At 41.1% G+C, this 12,079-nt stretch overlaps 1 protein-coding gene across 1 annotated transcript; it reads left to right on the top strand.

Moving 5' to 3' along the window:
• Nucleotides 1–4,457: 4,457 nt before the first annotated feature.
• LOC143825421 (vomeronasal type-2 receptor 26-like) lies at nucleotides 4,458–9,783 on the top strand. Its single transcript, XM_077313452.1, has 6 exons — nucleotides 4,458–4,528; nucleotides 4,669–4,960; nucleotides 5,068–5,919; nucleotides 6,110–6,337; nucleotides 7,860–7,986; nucleotides 8,885–9,783. Exons 1-6 carry the CDS (start codon nucleotides 4,458–4,460, stop codon nucleotides 9,781–9,783), a joined length of 2,469 nt encoding a protein of 822 aa, XP_077169567.1.
• The last annotated feature ends 2,296 nt before the right edge of the window (nucleotides 9,784–12,079 follow it).

The following is a 12,079-nucleotide window of genomic DNA, read 5'->3' as shown; positions in this document are numbered from 1 at the left end:
CAGCAATTATAAGTTGGTACTGTGCGTCATTTCCACAATCCAGCGTTCCAGCTTCCCTAGGCATAGATTTTTATACAATGATCATAAAATATACCAAATAAGGTCATAATATAATCAGTCAATTAATAATAAGCATTGTTCAGTTAGCTGGAGGTATCGTGCCATTGTCTTCTTCCATCTTTCCAACACATCCTTGTTGCAGGGCCATCTGTGGGCAGTGGCTCCTGAGTGGCATTGCCATCAGCCAGTAGTGGAGAGTGGAGGCAAGGCGGGGAGGGTGCAGGGACTCACATACAGGGCTCCCAGGGCTCGGCTGCATTGGGACAGGGATTCCCTGCCCCCCACCCCACTGGAGAGAAGAGTGTCAGCCCAGGTGAGCCCCAGGAGCTACCTGCATGGCTCCTGGGGGTCAAATGGGCCAGAGGAGAGTGGAGGTGAGGTGGTGAGGGTGTGGTGGCTTACATTCACCTTCCCTTTCCTCTCCCCACAACAGACACCCTGTGGGGTGGGTGAGGCTGAGAGAGCCCTGATATCAGTGCCCGGTCAGAACAGTTTTATCAGTGCTGTGGCGAGCCCAAGGTCACCCAGCTGGGGGAGCGCAGAAAGGAACCTGGCATGCCAGATTAGAAGTCTGCACTCCCAACACACTAATTATTAGGTTTTAATTTTCTTAAGAAATAATAATTAAATCTTAAATAGCTAAATCAGTTTTGAACCACCTTCTTCCCCAAGTGTGTGTGTGTGTGTGGGGGGGGGTGGAATGGGGGGTGGAGAGGAATAATACATTCATTTAGTTGTATGGGTTGTAGACAGAGATGCCAGCAAATTATAAACTTGATTCTAGGTGAATCTCCATCAATTCAGTAAATGCCTTTGTACTGACTAAACCCAGATGGCTACACAACTGTTTAATGCAATTAAGTAGGAGAACCAGTTTGGTGTAGTGGTTAGGAGTGCGGACTTCTAATCTGGCATGCCAGGTTCGTTTTTGCACTCCCGCACATGCAGCCAGCTGGGTGACATTGGGCTCACCAAGGCGCTGATAAAACTATTCTAATCGAGCAGTGATATCAGGGCTCTCTCAGCCTCACCCACCTCACAGGGTGTCTGTTGTGGGGAAAGGAAAGGGAAGGCGACTATAAGCCGCTTTGAGACTCCTTTGGGTAGAGAAAAGCGGCATATAAGAACCAACTCTTCTTCTTTTATACAAATCATGGAATAAAACAGGAAGATAATAATAGCACCACTACGTTATCTTCTGTTCATTTTTCAAAAAACAATTATTGCTCCTTTTAAAATCTGGCCAGGATCATTTCTGTACAGTATACCCCCTGTAAGTAATTGGCTTCTGCTCCTAAATTTATTTATTTACATGTGAGGTCTAGTATTTTAAGACAAGGTAACTGTGTCTGGGTACTACAAGTTTATCACATCAATACATTATTGATTGTTATATACACACAAAATCACAAAGAAAAAGCAGAAGCGGCAGGAAAGGTAAACTACCATTAATAAGGCCCACATTTTGTCAGAATCTGCATGGCTCAGATCATTCTTCACCATTTTAGCAAAACAAAGAAATCAGCTGTCCTGTTAGAACTTTGGAGACAACAAATCCTTCTGTCTACACATCTAGTTTACCGGATAGTAAGTGTGGGGCACAGAAGCAGTCCTCAGTGAGATGCAATTATCTCCAGCCAAATTGTCAAAATGACTGGTTTCTTCCTCATTTGCAATTGATTTCCTGAAGGCATTAGAAAGGTAAGTAATAACAACTTTATTTAAGTTGTACAAAAAGGATGACTTCTGTGCCTCAAATTAAAGAGGGCTCAGATAATTGACTGCATTCCCCTTTCCCAGTCTATTTTTGATAGGTTTCCTTCAACTGTTGCCCTCATATATTGTTTCTTAAAAAAAGGAAACAATAGATTTCATAATATATTTGATAGATTTTTCCCCCTCAACTCATAAACTGAGCAGAAATGTTTAAATTTATATTCTTTTCCATATATTTGGTACTTCAATACAATAATATGATATGAATAACAATTATGAATTGTAATACAGGAACAGCAAGAAGAGACTTCCTTCTATTTCAGGTTTTGAACTAAGGAACCAAAGAAGTCATCAGTCACATGAGGAATGAAGTGGCAAAACTGATGTGATACAGTACGGTGGAAAAGATAGTGGTAGTAGCCTGTGGCTGGAAGAGAACCTTGTCATCAAGATGCTTATGTTACTGATGCTGCTTGTGCTGCCCTGTCATATAGCATGTTGGATGGCTTCCATTATTTGCTCCACATATGATGACCCATTTCCCATTCCTTACAACTTTCATCAGCCTGGGGACCTTCTTATTGGTGGGATCACTACTCAAGTTATGTATTTCAATAACCCTCCATCTTTCCTAGAACACCCGGTACATACGCTGGTTGATGAACCTATGTAAGGATTGTTTCACTTTGTTTAACTGAATCTGATCATTGTAGTCAGGCAGTGAGTAAGAAACCACAGGTTGAGTTTTCATTCCATTCACTGGCAGTCTTCAAGCAAAGGTTGGATACACACTTTTCTTGGATGCTTTAGGATGCTTAGGGCTGATCTTGTGTTGAGCAGGGGGTTGGACTAGATGGCCTGTGTGGCCCCTTCCAACTCTATGATTCTATGATTCTATGATTTTATGATTTTATTTGCTTCAGGGACCACCCCCCCTTTCTCCCTAAATTAGCTTGCATTGCTCTTCTCTCTTCCCTCTTATCCTTACTGCCCCTCTGAGAGGTTAATTAGGCTGAGATGATATGAGTGACCCAAAGACACATACAGAGGTATATTTCTGCAATGTACTCGAACCGTTCTACTCATGCAATGCATAAGGAACAATAGATTTTCTTTTAAATGGGAAAATATTATTCCAGTGAGCTATTGATTTCCATTTATTGTGGTTGATTTGAACAACAAAATGATAGGAGAAAGAAGTTTAAAAAGCCAGAAACATGGATATTATTCACATTGTTTTAAATAATCATTTGGAATTAAGAACGTGCTTCAGCCTACTAAAATAACCTCCCTCTGCTTTTTTTCTGTTGTTATAAATAAGTGTGAGAATATACCAAATGATGTGGCAGATTTCAAGAAGGGGACATAAACTTGCAAGTTTCCAGATCAAATTGCACATTCACATTTTTTTGGGTGGTTCCATATATGAAAATTTAATATTTGTATTTGTAACAAACCTTTGTTCATTATTCCTAATTATTCCTCTCAAATTCTATACATTTTTCAATTCTATTTGTGAATCACAAATCACAAATAGTCCTCTCTTTATAGGACTTCCGGCAACAATTGCAACCCAACTCCAATAGAAGGTTCTTATAGACCGTTTATGCACTGGAGGTTTCATGCCGGACTGCAGGCTGGAGTTTTAGTCGTGGCAGATTACCCCACCTCTTCCTGCACCCACATGGGGGAGCATTTGGCCCAATGCACCTCATCCACCTCCGATTTTTGTTCTTGCATGGAAGCTGGGGCAGTGAAGTTCCCAGTGCATAAACGGTCATATTGATCAAAGCCTTTGGTTCCAATATAGAAACCATGTCTTCTGTTTACAATTTTAGACCACCAAGATGCATCTGTTCTCTATCTAGAAGCAGCAGATAATCACAAGTGTTTGGATATTCTGGTATATTTACCTGTATTTTCCATGACTCTTCAATTGGCTGCTCTCTGACTGCTGTGACAACAGATGGATCTAGTAATGCACTCAAAAATTTGATTATGAGCCTTGTCCATTTTTGACTGAATTGAGTCAAGGCTTACTGGAGCTTGTAAGTTAGTTTAAAGGCAAGCCTAAATATCTTGATTGGACACTTCTCATGATGATGATGTCATCCGTTCAGTCGTGTCTGACCCTCAGCGTTTCTATAGGAAAGTTTCCACCACGAAAGTTTCTCTGTCAATGACCACTTCTCATATCAGCTGACAATTGAAACTGTTCCCCATTGGGTTGGGGTTTTACAGTCTCATCACCTATCACACTTTAGTCAACCAGCTTGACATGCTCAATCTCCTGTCTTTGAAAATTAACTATTATCCTCTCATTGCTACTTTGTCAATCTGAATAACTCAAAAAAAAAATCCAAAAATCTGTACTGACACCATTTCCATTGAGTTATAAATGCAAATTGGCTTGTAGACATCATAGATTTTAATTTACTGATTCCAATTTGTAGAAATTTCTTTTTATATATTTCAAAGCACTTGACGCTTTAAACGTTTATCTCTCTTACATTGTTTGAACTCTGCCAGCTTCATACCACTTCAAATAAATTAGTGAATGATGTGCTCATGGCGGGCATGTAAATAAACTGAAAAAGACCAAAGTCATATAAAAAATGACCAAAACAGATGACAATGATGCCATATAAAATCAAACAAATATAAAAATGGCATCCTCAGCAATGGCAAAGAAGACAACAGAAACAGAAAATGTTCAGTCAATATCCATTACCTGTCTACAGTATGAAATACAGTATAAAGTGTGCATTTAGGGGGAAAAAGTGGTTGGTAAAGGCATAGCTAAAGTAACCAATTCATATATTGGGATATCAGCTGTAAGGATGAACACTGTAAATGCAGTTTTGTTTGCTTTCCTAAATATCCTCTTTATAGGTCAGTAACCAAAAACTACCAGCACATTTTGGCCTTGGCTTTTGCTGTACAAGAGCTGAATGAGAATCCGAACTTCTTACCAAATGTCAGTTTGGGTATCTACATCCTCAACAGCTACAGCCTTGGAAGGATGACGTTTAAAGCCACCCTCAGCTTACTTTCTCCGCAGCAGAAATTGGTCCTTAATTTCAGCTGTGATAATAGGCAAAAAGTCATAGCTATCATAGGAGGGCTTTTGTCTGAAACCTCTGCTCATATGGCCTCAATCTTGAACATCTACAAGACACCTCAAGTAAGCTCTAAGCATGGGGGGTGGGGGTTGGCACAAAAGAATTCCAGCATATCTTTGAAAATTCTGATTTCATTACTATGAAAGTTTCTCAATATGTTTTCTTTCAGCTCACTCATGGGACATTTTCCCTTGCACAGGGGGACAAACAACAATTTTCTTCCCTATATCAGATGGTACCTGATGACACCCATCAGTACAGGGGAGTTGTACAGTTACTTAATCATTTTGGGTGGACTTGGATTGGGCTCCTGGCTATGGATGATGAAAATGGAAGCCAATTTGTGCAAAGAATATTACCTATTCTCTCTGAAAATAGAATTTGTCTTGCATTCACACATAAATTAATCAAAGTGGCTTACATAAGAGAGATGGTGGAGTTGATACTAAAACAGGTTGAACAGTACCCATTTCTTATGGACAGAAAAACCAATGTATTTTTTGTGCATGGAGAACCTCCCACCATGATGGTTCTAAGGTTCATACTTTATCTAGCTCCTGTTTTTTTATTGCCTCCTTTGTGTAAAGTGTGGATAATTACATCACACTGGGACTTTGAGTCATATTCTATCCAAAGGATTTTAGATACAGATTCCCTCGATGGTGCCCTGTCCTTTACAGTCCATTCCAATCAGCCCCCGGGATTCCAGGAATTCCTTCAGACCATAGGACCTTCCTGGTATGCAGGAGATGGTTTCTTTCAGAACTTTTGGGAGCAAGCATTCAGCTGTTCATTGACACATGAACAAGATGATATGAAGAAAACCTGCAGTGGGAAGGAGAAACTGGAGCACCTTCCTGGCCCTTTGTTTGAAATGCAGATGACTGGCCAAAGCTACAATGTGTACAATGCTGTCTATGCTGTGGCCCATGCTTTGCAGTATGCTCACAGACATAAATCCATATGCAGAGGACTGGTAAAAGATGGGAGGCTGGATGTTGAGCATATACAGCCATGGCAGGTACAGCAATTAATCAATCCGGTCATTGCAGATAGATGGAATTATTTTCTTTCTCCTTCTACTTTACATAGTCTATCATGCCACCAACATGATTTCTCTTTGTGTTTGTGTGGTGTGAATCTTTTATAACCAGGCTGCAAACATTCCAAAATTTGAACTGCTTTCTGATTTATTTTCTTCTGTAATCTAGTTACACAACTTTTTAAGGAGAATCTTGTTCAACAACAGTGTCGGAGAAACCCTGAAGTTTAATCAAGATGGAGAATTAGTTACCATTTTTGATCTTACCAATTGGGTTACCTTCTCAAATGGGTCCTTTGCTAGAGTGAAAGTAGGACAACTGGATCCTCACATCCCTTCAGGAAAAGAGCTGACTCTGGTAGAGGACAACATTGTTTGGCATCGAAGCTTTAACCAGGTGAGAAAAAGAGACTGGTGTTAGATTTTCTCAACTCAATTTCTTCTTTTGTGAGAAACCAGATTCCTTCTTTTGAAAATGATGGGGGGGGGGGGAGTTGCAATCAGACTTCTTTTATCTATGTGATTCTCACCACTGTGCTCTTTAAAAGTTACTATATTTATTCCACTTTGAATTTATCTTGAAACATTCTGCCAATACAAGTCCGGGGTTTTTTTGGAATGTTTGAAGAAATTCTTCAAGTTCATTTTTATTGCTATCCCTATTAGTGATATATAAATATAAATTGCAGTTCTCTCTTGCAGTTGATAGCTAGGGTTATAATTATTTTGTTATTTTAGATTATATTTTTAGTTACAAGAGATGGGCATGAACTAGAAAATTCCTGTATGGATCTGGTTTGGGATTCCCTTGCCAAATAACTGAACACAGGCAATATAAAATCAATCCCTGAAATGGTGTACAGGCATTTCATTCTTAAAGGCTGGCATACACTCCCACCTGCTGACATCCTGAAATGGCTTTTTGGCAGATGGTTCTTCTCCCTGTCTTGAAAAGGGAAGAGCCAAATGTTTGTTTGTTTTTTAAGTATCCCCTTTGTAAGCACCGAGTCATGTCTGACCCTTGGGGTGACGCCCTCTAGCGTGTTCTTGGCAGACTCAATACAGGGTGGTTTGCCATTCGCTTTCCCAGTCATTACCATTTTACACCCCAGCAAGCTGGGTACTCATTTTACCAACTTCGGAAGGACTGAAGGCCGAGTCAACCTTGAGCCGGCTGCTGGGATTGAACTCCCAGCCTCATGGTCAGACCTTCAGACAGCATGCTGGCTGCCTTACCACCCTGCACCACAAAATGCTCTTACCTCAGAGGTATTCAGAACTAAATTATGAGGGCAGACTACCCTGCTCTGTTTCTAGGGTTGAAAGTTTCAGACCCAAGCTCAACCACTGGTTAATATCCGTTGGTCATCTCTTGTTAACCTGGGTTGACAGCCAAATTCATTATGAATGTGAATCAATTTGTTCACATCTTTAGTTGAAACATAAAACAAGAAACAAATCTTCCCTTAAAAGCTATTCGGGTGAGATTCACCTTAGCCATATCTATTTGCCAAGTACTTGCAAGTTATACCAACCACCAAGAGCAGCTTAGTGGTTGGTGTAACTTGCAGGTACTTCTACCATATCAAAGAATAAATTTACTGATAACAGCTTTATTTTTAAAAATAAGTCAGCAGTAATCAGGGTTTTTTTTGAGCAGATGAAGTTTTTCTGATCACCACTGGGGATCTTTTTTGTATCTGTGATCATCAATTGTAATCCCAATATCAAAGCCATAAAGTAAAGGAAGAAAATACAAAATCTGATTTTTCAAATTTCTCAATTGAGCCAGTTTTTCAGTTCAGCAGTTCATTGTTTACCTTCCTCTTGCTAAGAAAGTTGTTATAGCAATGGAACTTCTGTCAAGCAGTCTGTATCTTTATTTATCATCATGTTCCTAACATTGTATTCATGGACAGGTGCTTCCCATTTCTGTCTGTAATGACCTATGCCAGCCTGGCTACAGTAAGACTAAGAAGGAGGGAAATAAATTTTGCTGCTATGATTGTACTCCCTGTCCAGAAGGGATGATCTCTGAGCAGAAGGGTAAGAGGCATGTTGGGGAACCTTCTTGTAGAACTGGAAGTAATAATTTGGAAGCTCTGTTTTTCTGTCACTTGGAGATACGAAAATTCAGGTTTCCATGGCATAGAATTAAACACAATCTCTTCTGCAATTCTGGGAATATTAGCAGGGCATAAAACACCACAAAAATACCCAATAAAGAATTTGCAACTTCTTTTTACTTGGATATCAATCATAGCCTTAAATCAACACCCCACAGAAAAATCAACTGATAATGATTCTCGACCCTTATGTGGAACATCCACATAAGGGGTGAGAATCCTTGCTTCTTGCCCATTTCCTCCTGGGGAAGCATTTAAAGTTAGAGTAACATACCAACCAGCTGATAATGACAAGTATGCCACCATCTCCCTTTAAATCCTTCCCCAAGTTTGGGGGAGAATTTAAAGGTAACAGGAGGCACAGTTGTCATGATCAGTTGTTTTGCAGGCACTCTCTTCCTGACCTTCTCCAGCAGTGTGAATGCTCTCTGAAACTTTTGGAATTCAGTAGATCCAATTTGTCCAAATCTGAAAAGGTGAAGGGGTATTCATCCATTCCAGATTAGGCCTGAATAATTTTTGGCAGGATCAGAAATGGTAAAAACTCTTTTTTATGCCAATGCATAATTGTGATACAGGAGGGTCTAAACTGCTTTTCAAAATTTAGATCTTTAGGCACCGAGTTTCTGACAGAGTCCAAACTTGTCCAAACCATTAGCTATATCATTATCCCACACTTTTGACACGTGCATTATGAAGGGGAGCTGAAGGAGGTGAAAGGGAAGGAGAAGTATTAATTTCTACATCATATATATGATTGTCTCATAGATACTAGTCATAGCCTTGAAATACTGAAACAACACTTTGGATTCTTTCAGATATGGATGCCTGTGTCAAATGTCCAGATGATCACTACCCCAGTGAAGGCCATGATGAATGCATTCCCAAGGTCCCAACCTATCTTTCATATAAAGAGACTTTAGGGATCATCTTTCTTATCTTGTCTGTAGCTTTTTCTCTGGTCACAGCTTGGGTTCTTGGAGCTTTCGTGAAATACAGGAACACTCCCATTGTTAAAGCCAACAATCAAAGCCTCACCTACATTCTCCTCTTTTCCCTCCTTCTTTGCTTCCTCAGCTCCTTGCTGTTCATTGGAGAACCAGGGAAGGTGACCTGCCTTCTACGTCAAATTACTTTTGGACTCATCTTCTCTGTAGCTCTTTCCAGTGTGTTAGCTAAAACCATCACTGTAGTCCTGGCCTTCATGGCCACCAAACCAGGGTCCCACTGGAGGAGATGGGTGGGTAAAAAACTGGCTCATTCCATTGTCCTTTCTGGCTCCTTAATTCAAGCACTGATTTGTATTCTTTGGGTTTGTACTTCCCCTCCCTTCCCACAAATGAATATGCATTCCCAACCCAAAAGAATCATCCTAGAATGTAATGAGGGCTCTGCTATGATGTTTTACTTTGTCCTTGGCTATCTGGGCTTTCTGGCCAGTGTCAGCTTCACAGTGGCCTTTCTTGCCAGGAAGTTACCTAGTAGTTTTAATGAAGCCAAGTTCATCACTTTCAGTATGTTGGTCTTTTGCAGTGTTTGGTTTTCCTTTATTCCAACTTACTTGAGCTCTAAAGGAAAGTCCACGGTGGCTGTGGAGATCTTCTCTATCTTGTCCTCTGGTGTTGGCTTACTGGGTTGCATCTTTTTTCCAAAATGCTACATCATTTTGCTGAGACCAGAGATGAACCTTCGGGAGCAGATTATTAGGAAAATGTGAAAATCTCTGTGATGGAACACTTTTCAGAAAATGTGATATTATTAGTCTGGGAACTGTTTTGGCTTTACAAATTTAAATAAATAAAAAAGTTATTAACAAGGGATTAAGTAGATTGACTTTACTCTTCATTTTTGGTTCTACCCATCAGGCTGGCCACATGTTAGATCAGATCTTTGGTGCTGGGGTAGAAGTGAAGCTGATGGCAACATATGTTGTCCCATAGTGAGATCACTATGCCCTGCAGGCATACCCATAGATACCATACCCACCCCTTTTGGGTGATGGATGTATTTTAGTTTACCCATGGAGACTTATAGATCCAAATGTATTCCTGAATGCTCTGAGGTACCCGATGCCTGCAGGCAACTTGCTGATTGCATTAGTGGAGGACTGGCAATCCCACTTTTCTGCTGCCATTGACAAGATCACCCCTAGATGCCCTCTTTGCCCTCACCTCATATAAGCTCCATCATACACTGGGGAGCTTCAGGAGAGGAAGAGGGAATTGAGACAGCTTGAATGTGGAGGAAGACTTGTGGAAAGTGGAAAAAGCATCCTGTCACACACTTACGAGGGTGTATGAGATCGCAGTGAAGGTCACAAAAAAAAACACACACACACAGTTTTATGCCACTGGCATTGCATCTGTGTGCTCTTGCCCAGATCAATTATTTGGGGTAGGTCAGTCTCTCACCACCCTTTAGGAAGGGAACCAGAATCATAATCAATTGGATATTGGCTGTAAGGCAATAGCGAGCTTTTTTGCAGATAAATTCTTGTCGTTCTGCTAAGACCTGCCTTCCATTGTTGATACACAGGAGGAACTGGAGGCCTGTTGGCTTTCTTGTTTTCAGCCAGCTCTCATCAACCAAAGTGGACAAGTTGCTAGGCTCAGTAAGAGTGACCACCTTCCTTCTTGATCCCTGTCCATCTTGGCTGCTCAATGGGAATTATCAGTGGATAGGAAGCCAACTCAGGGATATTATCCATTTCTTCCTATCTACTGAGGTGTTCCCTGAGGCCATGAAGAGTTAGAGGTCTGTCCCTTGCTCAAAAAACCACCACTTGATTTGCAGGACATGACCAGCTATGGCCCAGTCTTCCATCTTGAATTTCTGCATAAGGCCACTGTGGATAAGCTCCTAGCTTTCTTGGTGGAAGCTTCAGTCCTCGGTGCATACTAGTCAAACTTCCGTCCTGGCCATAGAATGGAGACAGTGCTGGTTGCCTTGATGGATGATCTCTGGCATCAGCAGGATAGGGATGGCTTGACCATTCTCATGTTAGACCTGTTGGCTGCATTTAATGTGCTTGATTCTGAGCTCTTTGCCCACTGCCTTGCCAGGATTCATGGGATTCATGGGACAGCCTCAGAATAATCCCTGATGCTTCCCTTATCATGGAATTGTAGGTCACAAGAGTAGTACAGCTGACATTTTTTCCATCTTCACCAGACAAATCTACTAGTGCCCTACCTGTCCCTGGAACACCTGACAACAGTGACCCATGCAACAATCACTTTCAGGATTGACTTCTGTAATTCATTCTACATGGGTCTGCCCTTGTCCTTGACCTGGAAATTGTATGTGCTGTAAAATGCAAGTTGGAGGCCGCAAGCTGAGACAGCTGCATTGGTTGCCAGCTGGTATCAGCCTTTAAGGCCCTTTCCAGTCTGAGACACACTTATCTGAGGGATCACCTATCAACATATGCTCCCTGTAGGCCCTTGCATTCTTTAGGTACAAATCTATTGACTGTCCCCAGCCCACAGGAAGTTTCCTGGCCTCAACAAGGGCCAGGACCTTTTCAGTCCTGGTCCCAAGTGTGTGGAATGAGCTCCTGGAAGAGCTGAGGCCCCTGCAGGATTTTTCGCAGTTCTGCATGCCCTGTAAGACAGAGCTCTTCTACCAAGTCTTTGGATAAGGCCAGGGTGCAGAAGATCTAGGGGCCACTCTATACCTGTGAATATATTTAAGAACATTTGCAAGCCTGGGAATCTGTCCCTGAGTCACTGGCGGGAGGGAGGAAGTAGGAGGTTGAACTTTTAACTTATTAATTTATTCTTGCCATTTGACTACATTATGGTTTTAATGTTTTCATCTTGTGGGGATTTTTATGCTGCAACCCACTGCGGTATGACTTGCTCATAGTGATGGGTAATATTGAACAAATGTCTCAAAGTAACTAGTGGCTAGCTTAGAAGAGAACTTGGCACATAATCGTTGGTAAGTTGTTGCAAATTTTTTTAATGGACCCAACATTCAGAATTTAACCTAGAAGAGGTTCCTTTAAAATT

Source organism: Paroedura picta, chromosome 16, assembly GCF_049243985.1.
Source record: "Paroedura picta isolate Pp20150507F chromosome 16, Ppicta_v3.0, whole genome shotgun sequence".
Lineage (NCBI taxonomy): Eukaryota > Metazoa > Chordata > Lepidosauria > Squamata > Gekkonidae > Paroedura > Paroedura picta.
The sequence above is the reverse complement of the archived record's forward strand: the minus strand, read 5'-3'. Positions and strand labels throughout refer to the sequence as shown.